This window comes from Xenopus laevis, chromosome 4L (genome assembly GCF_017654675.1).
Source record: "Xenopus laevis strain J_2021 chromosome 4L, Xenopus_laevis_v10.1, whole genome shotgun sequence".
Taxonomy (NCBI): domain Eukaryota; kingdom Metazoa; phylum Chordata; class Amphibia; order Anura; family Pipidae; genus Xenopus; species Xenopus laevis.
The window spans coordinates 127,914,003-127,928,884 of record NC_054377.1 but is presented as its reverse complement, the minus strand read 5'-3'; the positions used below and the strand labels follow the sequence as shown (position 1 = coordinate 127,928,884).

General features: G+C 43.6%; 1 protein-coding gene across 4 annotated transcripts in view; it reads left to right on the top strand.

Moving 5' to 3' along the window:
* The first annotated feature begins 696 nt into the window (after window positions 1-696).
* The window catches only part of dusp7.L (dual specificity phosphatase 7 L homeolog), a 50,447-nt gene continuing 36,261 nt past the window's right edge, over window positions 697-14,882 (top strand). The window contains exons 1-2 of one of the 4 annotated variants that reach the window (XM_041590788.1): window positions 697-1,278; window positions 12,437-12,865. In XM_041590788.1, the coding sequence (XP_041446722.1) occupies window positions 918-1,278; window positions 12,437-12,865 (790 nt within the window). In that variant the 5' untranslated portion in view covers window positions 697-917. The remainder of the gene's footprint in view (window positions 1,279-12,436; window positions 12,866-14,882) is intronic. The other 3 variants (XR_001935388.2, XM_018259000.2, XM_041590789.1) reach the window with 3 other exon arrangements.

Genomic DNA, 14,882 nt, shown 5'->3' with positions numbered 1-14,882 from the left:
GGGGGTACAGACAGAAGAACAGACACAGGGGGTAAAGACAGAAGAACAGACAAAGGGGGTAAAGACAGAAGAACAGACACAGGGGGTACAGACGGAAGAACAGACACAGGGGGTACAGACAGAAGCACAGACACAGGGGGTACAGACAGAAGAACAGACACAGGGGGTAAAGACAGAAGAACAGACAAAGGGGGTAAAGACAGAAGAACAGACACAGGGGGTACAGACGGAAGAACAGACACAGGGGGTACAGACAGAAGCACAGACACAGGGGGTACAGACAGAAGCCCAGACACAGGGGGTACAGTAGAAGTGTGGGCAGTGGGTACAAGTAGACGTACAGACAGAAGCACACTGAGAGGAAGTGGGTGATGGTACGTAAATCTATTAGCATCCCAATAAATGACATATAGTTGGAAGTAGCAGGTCCTGTCACCCCTTTCCCTAACCTCACAGATCAGGTGACATGTCCAGTAGTAGATTGAGGAAAGAAAGCTGGAGGCTGGTTAGTGAGTATGAGGCCTGGGAGAGAGACTCCTGGCACTACTGTAGTGAGTTATTAGCCAAAACATTCCAGCACAAGCACATGAAGCATCAGGGCAAGGATTAGAGCGTGTCTGTATAAGGAAGTGGTGCGGAAGTGTTTATGACAAGAGTCATGTGACCCCTCTCTCGACTCACTTCCCCCAAGCACTTAACTAAATTGTGTGCCCCGCCCCCTGTGGAGGGAGTGACAGGGAGGAAGGGGGGCTGGAGGCAGAAGTTTTGCAATCCGGGGGCGGTGTCAGTAAGGAAGTTGCTGGAGTCCTGTCACTTAGAGATTAACCCTGTACAGTAATAGTCCCAGTCAGTGTGTGTGTCCGGCGGCTCCTGCACCACTCCCCCTCCTCCATGCCTGTTGTGCCCCTATCGGAGCCATGGCCATGCCTAGTAAGAGCGCCGAGTGGCTGCAGGAGCAACTGGAGTCCGGCCGGGAGAGCTCCGTGCTGCTACTGGACTGCCGCCCCCATGATCGCTACCAGTCGTCGCACATCGAGGCGGCCATCAGCCTCACTATCCCCGGCCTGATGCTGCGCCGCCTGCGCAAGGGAAACCTCTCCATCCGCTCCATAATCCCCAACGACCGGGACAAGGAGCGATTCGCCAGGCGATGTAACGCGGACACGGTGCTGCTGTATGACGAGGCCACGCACGACTGGCAGGAGAACGGCTCCTCAGTGCTGGCGCTGCTGCTGCACAAACTCAGGGAGGAAGGCTGCAGAGCTTACTATCTGAAAGGTACTCGCACTGATTCCCCTCACTTAGCGACTACATTTACCAGCATCCTCCATATGTCAGCCCAGGGGGTACAGGCAGAAGAACAGACACAGGGGGTACAGACAGAAGCCCAGACACAGGGGGTACAGACAGAAGAACAGACACAGGGGGTACAGACAGAAGAACAGACACAGAGGGTACAGACAGAAGAACAGACACAGGCGGTACAGACAGAAGAACAGACACAGGGGGTACAGACAGAAGCCCAGACACAGGGGGTACAGACAGAAGAACAGACACAGGGGGTACAGACAGAAGAACAGACACAGAGGGTACAGAGAGAAGAACAGACACAGGGGGTACAGACAGAAGAACAGACACAGGGGGTACAGACAGAAGAACAGACACAGGGGGTACAGGCAGAAGAACAGACACAGGGGGTACAGACAGAAGCCCAGACACAGGGGGTACAGACAGAAGAACAGACACAGGGGGTACAGACAGAAGCCCAGACACAGGGGGTACAGACAGAAGAACAGACACAGGGGGTACAGACAGAAGAACAGACACAGGGGGTACAGACAGAAGAACAGACACGGGGTACAGACAGAAGCCCAGACACAGGGGGTACAGACAGAAGAACAGACACAGGGGGTACAGACAGAAGAACAGACACAGGGGGTACAGACAGAAGGACACGGGGTACAGACAGAAGAACAGACACAGGGGGTACAGACAGAAGAACAGACACAGGGGGTACAGACAGAAGAACAGACACAGGGGGTACAGACAGAAGCCCAGACACAGGGGGTACAGACAGAAGAACAGACACAGGGGGTACAGACAGAAGCACAAACACAGGGGGTACAGACAGAAGCACAAACACAGGGGGTACAGACAGAAGAACAGACACAGGGGGTACAGACAGAAGAACAGACACAGGGGTACAGACAGAAGCCCAGACACAGGGGGTACAGGCAGAAGCACAAACACAGGGGGTACAGACCAGACACAGGGGGTACAGACAGAAGAACAGACACAGGGGGTACAGACAGAAGCCCAGACACAGGGGGTACAGACAGAAGAACAGACACAGGGGGTACAGACAGAAGAACAGACACAGGGGGTACAGACAGAAGAACAGACACAGGGGGTACAGACAGAAGAACAGACACAGGGGGTACAGACAGAAGCCCAGACACAGGGGGTACAGACAGAAGAACAGACACAGGGGGTACAGACAGAAGAACAGACACAGGGGGTACAGACAGAAGAACAGACACGGGGTACAGACAGAAGAACAGACACAGGGGGTACAGACAGAAGAACAGACACAGGGGGTACAGACAGAAGAACAGACACAGGGGGTACAGACAGAAGCCCAGACACAGGGGGTACAGACAGAAGAACAGACACAGGGGGTACAGACAGAAGCACAAACACAGGGGGTACAGACAGAAGAACAGACACAGGGGGTACAGACAGAAGAACAGACACAGGGGGTACAGACAGAAGCCCAGACACAGGGGGTACAGGCAGAAGCACAAACACAGGGGGTACAGACCAGACACAGGGGGTACAGACAGAAGAACAGACACAGGGGGTACAGACAGAAGAACAGACACAGGGGGTACAGACAGAAGAACAGACACAGGGGGTACAGACAGAAGAACAGACACAGGGGGTACAGACAGAAGCCCAGACACAGAGGGTACAGACAGAAGCACAAACACAGGGGGTACAGACAGAAGAACAGACACAGGGGGTACAGACAGAAGAACAGACACAGGGGGTACAGACAGAAGAACAGACACAGGGGGTACAGACAGAAGAACAGACACAGGGGGTACAGACAGAAGAACAGACACAGGGGGTACAGACAGAAGAACAGACACAGGGGGTACAGACAGAAGCCCAGACACAGGGGGTACAGACAGAAGAACAGACACAGGGGGTACAGGCAGAAGCCCAGACACAGGGGGTACAGACAGAAGCCCAGACACAGGGGGTACAGACAGAAGCCCAGACACAGGGGGTACAGACAGAAGAACAGACACAGGGGGTACAGACAGAAGAACAGACACAGGGGGTACAGACAGAAGAACAGACACAGGGGGTACAGACAGAAGCCCAGACACAGGGGGTACAGACAGAAGCCCAGACACAGGGGGTACAGACACCAGTATCAGGATGTGAGTTTTGGGATACTGCATGTGTTGCTGTTTATCAGACTGCCCTGATCAGAGTATGAATGCTAGCTGTACCCAGGCATATTCTCACTGACCAATTAGCCCCTCTTAACCATGTAGGAACCCTACTGGGCCATGGGCCAAAATGATGACCCCACTACTGGTATTTGGTATTGGGTAATTCGGATATTGATTGGCAAGTTTGAAATACCCCATCAGACCAGGGCTACATCATGAAAACGTGCTCTTACCCACCATGTGATGTGTTTGTTGGCCTGGACGGGTAGGATCAGCCTGAGTTGGTCCAGCAGTGGTGGCCAAAGCAACAAGTTCACCACATAAGTGATTCTTCCAGTGTATGGACAAGTTAAGTGTGGCACAATCATACTAGACTTCTCAGGTTGGTCCAAGTGAATCAGGTTATCCTCACAGAAACAAAGCTAGCGCTCCCCCTGAACAGGCCTCATTTGCTGATGCTTGTGCTTAAAAATCTCCTCCTGCCCTTCCACTTGCAATTAAGACTTATCAAAGCTGTGGTGGGCCCTGGTGTGATCACAGCCCTTGCACCCCTGAGAGGCAGTGGGTGAGAGTACCCAAGTTGGAGGCTAGTTAGCATGTAGCAGGCCTGGGAGAGAGACTCCTGGAGCTAATGTAGGGAGTTATTAGCCAAAAACATTCCAACAAAAGCCTACATGTACCATTTTGAAATCATATGAAGTTGGTATGCATATGGCAGCCTGCCGATCTTGACCTATAACCAAGGCTTTCAATTCTGGCCTCTGGTGTATGCAGCCATATTGTCCCCACGTGTCTCATCTTCTCCAGCTGAGAGAGGGAATGAGACAGAAGGCTCAGAGCAGCCAATAGCCACAGTGGTGAAAATAATTAAGAAGAATTTGCCTTCTCCAGGAAGGGAAGGAGACAGTTGTTTCCTTTGTGTAGTATGAATACCTTGTGCCATGCTGATTATATGAACCTACAATTATATGAACCTACATAGCAGCTTGAGCAGGAGGAAGGCAAATAAAATCCCTCAGGCAGGGGCGATTCTGGGGCAAATCAAACACAATCAAAAACAGGGCCGGAGTGGGAAAAGCTTTCCTGATTCCAGAATGACATATATATAATTATATACATATTATATCATCAACAGTATGTGTTACGGTAACTTGCTTTTCCAACATCTCGTCATCCGAAAACCAATTAATATGAGTATGTTCCACCCTTTGCCTCTAGTTATCTTCTGTTTTGGAAATGGTTTTCACTAGATGTAGGAACGGTGTTGTTATTTGCTTCCTCAAGAGTATTAGTCAGGTTGGGCAGTGATGATGAGGATTAGGCTTGACCCAACTGTCAGTGTTCCAGTTCATCCCACTGGTATTGAGTTTGGTTGAGACCAGGGCTCTGTGTAGGCCAGAGCAGTTCTCCCATTCCGATATCAGCAAACTCATTGTCTATGAACCTCATTTTGTGAATGGGGACTTCCTCAAATTGTTGCCACGACATAGCTTTCTTTAGTATTTAGATGGCTTCATTCAATTGGTATTCACCAAACCCAGAAACATCTGTCAGACTGCTGTAGGTTCCACTGCACTGGGTTCCACTGCTCTGGGTTCCACTGCTCTGGGTTCCACTGCTCTGGGTTCCACTGCTCCAGGTTCCACTGCTCCAGGTCCATGGTATTAGTGGCATAAAAGCCAGGTGTACTGCCAAACAGAACCACCTTTAGTCTGCCAGTCCACATAGGGCTACCAAATAGCCAATCATAGCCCTAATTTGGCTCCCCTAGGAATTTTTTTCATGCTTCTGTTGCTCCCAAACTCTTTTGTTTACATTTGAATTCCGCTCACGGGTAAAAAAAAGTTTGGGGACCCCTGATCTAGAAAGTTTGAAATCCATTATCCAGAAAGCTCCAGCTTATGGGAAGGTCATCTTCCATGGGATCCATTATCCAGAAACCCATTACCTGGAAAATTCAGAATTATGGCAAGGCCGTCTCCACAAATGATTCATATTTTTAAAATTGATTTTCTTTTTCAATGTAATAATAACAATATAATACTATTGGGTGTATTTAATGCTGAAATCAATTTTAAGTAGACGGAAGACATGGAAATTCAAATTGCAGAAAGATCCCTTATCCGGAAAACAATGAGCATTCTGGATAACAGGTCCCACACCTCTATTTGATCACACTTGAGATATAATTAATCCTTATTGGAGGTAAAACAATCCTGTTGGGTTTAGTTAATATTTAAATTATTTTTTTAATAGCCTTAAGGGATGGTGATCCATCTCGAAAAGATGCCTTATCTTTATAATAGGTCCCATACATACATACATACATACATACATACATATATACATAATTTACTAGGTGCTACTACAAGCACAGACAGAGTCCAGCATTGAGCACCCCAAGGCACTCACAAGACTTCCCAAGAGTCTATAGACAGAAAAAAGAAAGAACTGGCTGGACTGTAAAAGAATAGTGATCAGGGTGCTGGAGCTAGATTATTTTGAAATACAACAAAATAGTGTTTTCTGTAGAGTTCTGTTTGTTACAGTAAACAATAACATATTTATTGAATGGTTGAGCATATATCCCACTGTGAAGTCTGTTTTGTTATTGTAAGCTTCCTGCTCTTTATGGGTTAACAGAAGGCAGCGTATCATGCGTGGGAGTATAGTATACTGCCTATACTAGCAGAATAGGTGGAGCTGACAACTTACATGTTTGTCCTAACGTTCAGCTCTAACCTTCAACTTGTTTGATCATGCAGGCCGGGAGGGTGGTTCTTTGTCTCACTTGTGCACACACATATATTTTACTACTTACCTACACTGGACTTGTGGACTAGCACGCGATTTTGGCATGGACCCAAGCTTTGTCCTTTCTAAAAGACTTTTTCTATTATACTTTTTTATCCGTGCTAAAGTAGCAATAAATAACCACTGTGTGGTGTATATATAGATCTAAATCAATATATATATATATATATATATATATATATATATATATATATATATATACTATATATATATATTTTGTATATATGTATGTATATATATACCAAACTACAAAAAAAATGCACTCACATGGCTTAGGTGCAAAAAAAATAATAATTTTGCTTTGTTTTATAGGTAATTTTTGGTGTGCATATAAATGCAAAAGAGGCATTTCTCCTTTAAGTAAAATTTTTGTATGTTATAGAATGGCCAATTCTAAGCAACTTTTTAATTGGGCTTCATTTTTTATCTTCTATAGTTTTTTTTTTTATTTGATTCTTGTTCTGACCCTTTCCAGTTTTTAAATGGGGGTCACTGACACCAGAAGCCAAAAAACTATTGCCCTGTGACGCTACAATTTTATTGTTACTTTTTCTTACTTCTCTTTCTATTTAGGCCCTCGCCACCAGATTGGTGACATTGCAAACTGGAGAGCTGCTGAATAAAAAGCTAAATAGTTTTAAAAAAAAAAAAAACACAAGTAATAAAAAATTAAGACCCATTGTCAAGATATCAATTGTCGAACAATTGTCAATTCTGAGACAAATTTTCTCTGAATATCAATCTCTATCTCATACAAAGTTATTTTTAAGGCGAACAACATCTTTAACAAATGAATGGAATTCTGTGTTTACTTATAAAGCTGTGTAAGCTATTATCAATCAATTATCCCACAATCAACATTCAAAATAACGATGAATGAACAAGGTGCATATTAATTGGTGAAAGCACACCTATAGCTAAACATGCCCCCCAAAAGTCCCATACAAATCAATAGAGAGCTGTGTAGTTTATTTCCCTTTTAGTGAAATAATAAGTTAATACAATTTTAAAAAAAAATGATTTCCTTTTTCTAATACCGTAATTAAACAGTATACGGTAAGTATGGGTACATGTTATCCAGAATGCTTGGGACCTGGGGGTTTCCTGGATAGCAGATCTTTCCATAATTAGGATCTTCATACCTTAACAAACAAGGGAAAGTTGTGCTCACCACTATTTTTTAAAACCATTAGGCGGGGGTGCAATGAGGGTGTGACCACAAAATACATATAGTCAACTACAAGAGTCCTCTGCACTCAACCCATTATCAATATATTTAAGACAGAGACATTTTGTGCATACTGCTACTAAAAAATGCCTTACCCTTTAAACAACACAGGGATTGTTTGTCCATATATTGCAATATATTTAAGCTGGCCAACTACGTCAAAGTCATCCCATATCTGGCCAGTCCTACGCTTAATTTTCATCTGATTCATTAAGAATTCTATTGCTTCATTATACATTTTACAAAGGGACTAAGTTTTACCTGCAACTTACTTGCTGCTTTCAAAGTAAATCTCCCAAACTTGGCTCCCCTTTTATTAGACACCAGTGGGATCACCTGACTATAGCTGGGAGGGGTGGGAGCTACAACATGGAGCTGGTCACTGCTCCTGTATAAACTATAACAAACAAGGGAAAGTTGTGCTCACCACTATTTTTTAAAACCATTAGGCGGGGGTGCAATGAGGGTGTGACCACAAAATACATATAGTCAACATACCTTAAGTCTACTAGAAAATCATGTAAATATTAAATACACCCAATAGGCTGGTTTTATTTACAATAAGGATTAATTATATCTTAGTTTGGATGAAGTACAAGGCACTGTTTTATTATCACAGAGAAAAGGGAAATATTTTTTTACAAATTTGGATTATTTGGATAAAATAGAGTCTATGGGATAAGGCCTTTCTGTAATTTGGAGCTTTCTGGATAATGGGTTTCTGGATAACGGATCCCATACCTGTACCTTGTACTTAAAGGGATACTGTCATGGGAAAAAACATTTTTTTCAAAAGGAATCGGTTAATAGTGCTGCTCCAGCAGAATTCTGAAATCCATTTCTCAAAAGAGCAAACAGATTTTTTTATATTCAATTTTGAAATCTGACATGGGGCTAGACATTTTGTCAATTTCCCAGCTGCCCCTGGTCATGTGACTTGTGCCTGCACTTTAGGAGAGAAATGCTTTCTGGCAGGCTGCTGTTTTTCCTTCTCAATGTAACTGAATGTGTCTCAGTGGGACATGGGTTTTTACTATTGAGTGCTGTTCTTAGATCTACCAGGCAGCTGTTAACTTGTGTTAGGGAGCTGCTATCTCGTTACCTTCCCATTGTTCTTTTGTTTGGCTGCTGGGGGGGGGGGAGAGGGGGTGATATCACTCCAACTTGCAGTACAGCAGTAAAGAGTGATTGAAGTTTATCAGAGCACAAGTCACATGACTTGGGGCAGCTGGGAAACTGAGAATATGTCTAGCCCCATGTCAGATTTCAAAATTGAATATAAAGAAAATCTGTTTGCTCTTTTGAGAAATGGATTTCAGTGCAGAATTCTGCTGGAGCAGCACTATTAATGGATTCATTTTGAAAAAAAAAAAAAAGCATTCCCCATGACAGTATCCCTTTAATCCTTATTGGAGACAAAACAATCCTATTGGATTAATGTTAGCATGATTTTATAGCAGACTTCACGCATGGAGATCCAATTGATAGAAATACGGGAAACTCCCAGGTCCCGAGGATTCTGGATAACAGTCCCATTGTTGCATGTTGCAACTTCCAATGATCATCCAGTTGCTATTTGCAATAAGTCCCGCTGAAAGTTATAGCCATTTAGGTTCCTTAAGGGCTTTAGCACACGGGCAGATTTGGGGAGATTTGGTCGCCTAGCGATTAATCGCCTCTTCTTCGGGGCGATAATCTCCCAGAACTGCCTTCCGCCTGCTAGAATGAAAAATCGCCTGCAGCAATGTACTCGCAGCACTTCGATTTCTGAAGTCGCCCGAAGTTTCCTAGTGAGGCAACTTCGGGCGACTTCGGAAATTGAAGCATCCCAAGTGCATTGCCGCAGGCGATTTTTCCTTTTAGTAGGCGGAAAGCAGTTCGGGGAGATTGTCGCCCTGAAGAAGAGGCGATTAGTCGCCAGGCGACTAAATCTCCTCAAAACTGCCTGTGTGCTAAAGCCCTTAGTATGTGCAGTTCAATGTAAACAGCCAGTGACCAGTCTGTGTTCTATTTGGATAAGAAAACAGGAAAGAAAAATAACAGAAATGTTTACAAAATGCAAAGTGAAACCAGGATAATTGCGTGACGTGACTTTATTGTGTTGCTTAATATTCATCTTGCTCTGTAACTAAGAAGCTTGTTTACAGGCTGGGAGTCCATTTCCTTGTTTCACCTCTGATAATGAATAACCAACGGGTCGTTATATTGTTGTGTGAACTTGGCAGAGACACTAGGAAGCAGGGCAAAATCTACATGCCAAAAACACGCACTGGGCTGGATCCTATGTTTTGCTTCTTTTTTGCTTCATAAAAAGAATTTGTTATGAAAGACGTGTGTGCTTCCTGTGTAAAAGAAATATTTCATTTGATTCTAGGGAATTTTGTATTTATTGTGTTGATAGGATGTCTGGGGCCAACCCAGTTTTCCTCTTTAGCCAAACAGCTCTATTTGCATCAAAGTATGACCAAAAACATTGTTTTTTTGTGCAAACAGCACCTCACACATGAGCCAATGGTCATCCAGTTGCTTCTGAACGGGATGTACCAGTTGACTAAAACAAAGTAAAAAACCCCAAAGAAAATACAGTGAAACTATAATTTTACATCCCCTGACTTTTAAGTTTTCCCTCATTTAATACTGTTTTTTGAGGTCCCACCTATATATATATATATTATGCATAATACATGTCTCAGTTTTTACATTTTCCTGGATTTTACACCATTTTTTTCTGGTTGCCTGAGAAACATAAAATGGGGGCTCTACTGCAGTGTCCAACAACAGTACTACTACTACTAACTACTGTAGTGTCTACTATCGTTCGAATGAGTAACAATCAAGAAGGCATAGCATGTCTGGAGAGTAAGGAGGCCACATTGAGGAGGATCAGGAGTGGGTGGAAATTGAATTTTACCCCCAATACATCCCAATTCTGCAGGACAGACTTCATGCTTTGCATCAAATTGCTGTATGAGATTCACATCCACTTTCTTCCAGCTTGCCATCACTTGTATTACCTTTTATTTGGCATCATACTAATTGTAAATGTTGGAGCTAGAGATGTTTGGCAAGTACCTTCTAGACCAACTGCTATTCCACCTTACGCGTTTCATACCCTCTGGTACTTAATCATAGGCATTAATAATACCCAATTCAAATTGGGTATTATTAATGCCTATTATTAAGTACCAGAGGGTTCCGCGTACGGTGGAATACCAGTTGGTCTGTATGCCTATTCTTTTAACCTAATGTTAAATAAAAACTAGCTTTTTAACTTTATTTCAGAGTTTTTGGGATATCTTTTTGTTTTTGATTTATGTGCTGTTGGAACTTGGGCTATATCCCAGTATCCATGGCGCTTTCGACAGGCCTTCTAAATTGCAGCATTTATTTGTAAATTGTTTTGGATCTAAGTACCTTCCAGTTGTCACTTCTGATCTTCTGGAAGGCACATTGTGACAGTATAGGGGCTAATAAGCCAGTCAGCTCCCTTCTTGTCCACCTACCAGAGGGGCTCCAGCACCAACAGGCCCTTATTAGAGTCAAAACAGTTTTAAAATGGTGTTTCCCTGATTTTACTGAGGAGATTACTCCGAATGTTGTGCGAAACTTCTTTCCTTGTGTTTATCTTAATTTCTGTTCCTGTTGTTTCATATGTCTGAGCATTTTTCTATAGTAATTGACAAGGTGGCATCAGTCCCAGAATTAAATGGAAAGTACCGGTTTCCTTCTTTAGAAGCTGACAGAGCGTTTTGCTAAGGAGATAAGACCCGTGTCTGGTTCCAGTTTTGGGTGGTAATCATAACTCTACTGCATATCAGCAAAGCCTAAGGGCAGAGACAGACGCTCAGTCGCTGTGCGACTAATCTCCTCTTCTTCGAGGCGACTAATCTCCCCAAACTGCCTCCCGCCGGCTAGAATTGAAATCACCAGTGGGATGGCACTTGGATCGCTTCGTTGTCCGAAGTTGCCAACTTCGAAAAATGAAGTGATCCAAGTGCCATCCCACCGTGATTTCGATTCTAGCCGGAGGGAGGCAGTTTGGACAGATTAGTCGCCCCGCAGAAGAGGAGATTATCGATGGGCGACTAAATCTCCCTGAATCTGAGTGTATGTCTCTGCCCTAAAGGTGAAATCTACTCTGGATCTTTAAAACTTAAAGAGTCTTATCTTCCCTGGCCCCCTGGTAACCTCATCCATCCCCCTATTGATACATCAGTTAATATGAGCTGTGCATTGGCTAGCCAGCTTCCTATCTCATCTTCATGGTATTTCATGTGAGGTTGCGTCCTGATAGATGTTCTGTGTTTACCCAAATCCACTTTGCAAGCCCAATGAGATTAGATTTATCTAAAGTTTAGACTGCAATGGGTAATGACACAAATGGCTCCCCTGTCCACCTGTCACCACTCCTCATGTTATGTAAAGAGAGGTGTGGAGATCCAACCAAGGTGCTCCTTAGAACATAACATGAGAAGGTGAACCACAGTTCCAAAACACTCATTCCGGTGTGTGCATCAGCCAGGGTGCTTGCCATTACATAAAACAAGGAGCAATGACAGGTATACAATAGCATTTACCCACTGCTGTTTTCTGCTGGAAGCCATTAGCCTTACTACTCTAGTCAGGCTGTCCGTTTTTTCAAAAAAAACCACCAGCCCTGGGTACTGTTCAAAGCACAGAACTGCCTTGTTCTTTCTCTGTCCTTAGCAGCCAAGTGCCTAGAGTCACTGTGGGTGCCCCCAGTAATTTGACTTTTGCTTCCCCTTTTATAAAGCATCCGTTTACAGATGAAATGTATTTCTACAGGGGGTTAACTGGATCTCGCCTCAGAAAGTGTCATTTGATTTTTTAATACATAATAATGGGGGGTAGTTTTCTGTTGGGCTGTTTTACCCCACCTTTCAGTTATTTTTACTTGTTTTGTTTTTAGGTGGTTATACTAAATTTCAGAGGGAATATCCAGAACATTGTGAGACCTGCCTGGATAATGCCTGCCCCAATCTACCGTCGCCTGAAACCGTCCTTGGATTAGGCAGTTTAAGGATCAATTCAGAATGTTCTGACGGAGAATCTGACCGAGAACCAAGCAGCGCAACGGAGTCAGAAGGAAGTCCAACCCTCACCAGCCAATCAACATTCCCTGTGCAAATCCTGCCTTATTTATACCTCGGCTGTGCAAAGGACTCCACCAACCTTGATATCCTGGCCAAATATAACATCAAGTACATCCTCAACGTGACTCCTAACTTGCCAAACACGTTTGAACACAATGGAGAATTCAAATACAAGCAGATCCCCATCTCAGATCACTGGAGTCAAAATCTGTCACAATTTTTTCCTGAGGCCATCTCCTTTATCGGTAGGTAGAATCCTGGCCATAACCAAAAAAAAAATCTGACCAATGCTGCTCTTTTTCAAAGTAAAAGCAAAAAACAAAGCACCATTTGCCTCGGCAGAAATGAAACCCCCTCTTTTAATGGCTATTGGGAGTTGTAGTGCAGTAATAATATGCCATTTTATATTAGTATTCAGTGTAATGGATTTGATCTGCATTTCCTGGTAGTCAATTGATTTACTTTCTCTCATTTCCTGCTTGTATGAATGCCTGCATTTCCTGGTACAGGTAAGGGACCTGTTATCCAGAATGCTCGGGACCTGGGGTATTCTGGTTAAGGGTTCTTCATACCTTAACTCTACTAGAAAATCAGGAAAACATTAAAATAAACCCAATTGGCTGGTTTTGCTTCCAATAAGGATTAATTCAATAGTTGGGATCAAGTACAAGCTACTGTTTTATTATTACAGAGAAAAAGGAAATCACTTTTAAAAATCTTAATTATTTGATTATAATGGAGTCTATGGTAGATGGCCTTTCCATAATTCTGAACTTTCTCGATAATGGTTTTCCAGATAACAGATCCCATATCTGTACAGATGTGTCATGTGATTTACTATTTCCTGCGTGTGTAAATACCTGCATTTCCTGTTAGTCATGAAGCTAAAATTACAATTACTGTCACAAGTTTTATTTTTTTTTACATGACAGCAAAGTTCTCTCAAAAGTATTGTTTCTAGTCAACCACAAGGAGCATTGACTGATCCCCCACTGTGTGCAGTGTTGGATTTGGCCGGCGGGACACCGGGGAAAAAACCCGGTGGGCCCCCGGCTCCATCCCAGGTCCGTACCAATATCTGCCTCTTAATGCCGCGACCCCCTTTATCGGAGGGACACAGGGCACATGCTGGCGCAGAGACTCGGCTAACACGACGGCGCGGCAGGGGGGCCCTGGGGCAGTAACCCCGGTGGGCCCTGGGTCCCCAGTCTGACCCTGACTGTGTGACTTGGCTACAGATGTAAGGTGTAAGAAGGGCTTATTGAATCTGAGAAATAAAACCATGGTATTGTAAAAAAAAAAAAAACGTAAAAAAAAATATATTTAATTTAAAAACTTAGAGGACAAGACGGGGAACGCTCACTTGCGTGCTTCCACCCCTCATAAATAGAGGGGCAGGCAGTGCTGTATTTATGGGGGGAATGCAGGTCCTTGCAAAGGTGCTAATGTCTGGACAGGGTGCAACAGTCATAAAACATGGCTTGTGTCAGCCCTAAATAAGCTCTTTGATGTGAAAAAGAGAAGAATAAAGGGACTGTTGGAAATAATGGGTTTTCTAATGGAATTGCAATGTGGCATTTGCTGAGCTGTCAACTCCCCCTATTTAAAGGAAAACTATACCCCAAAATGAACACTTAAGCAACAGATGTCCGTGGCATAGAGGAGGGGCAGTCAATTACTTCCACTTTCCATTCAGCACTTCCTAGATGTCACTGCTCTGCTCACATTCCCCCTTCCTTCCTCAGCCTCTATAAGTGTGTAGGGCACTGCACATGGACATTAGGTCCCTCATTCTGGTTCATACACAAGATTTTGGGGTGATACACAATTTCCCTTAATAACCGTGTCCACAAAATGACAGCTGCCTGCTTGCTGTGATTGTATAATTCGAAAACAGAAGGAAACAAAATTTAAAAAATAAATACAGTGTAAGTAAAGTTTTTTTGCTCAACTAACATGATAGAAAAGAATTTGAAATTATTTTTTAGGGTGACAGGTCCCCTTTAAAGAATCTTACCAAACTGGTCTATATATTTAAGTAAATCTTGCCCTTTTACATCTCTTGCCTTGAGCAGCCATGTTGTGATGGTCTCTGACCTCGATTATCTCAAAATGATCGTTTAAATGTATGATGTGTCCATCAACTAAAAAGACCATTTCAGGTGATATTGCCAGCAAAACTGAAAAGTAGCTGCCTGCTTGACCTTGCAAACATAGATAGATTGCACTGGGGCCGACAAAGACTTTTTTAAATCTGGCAAA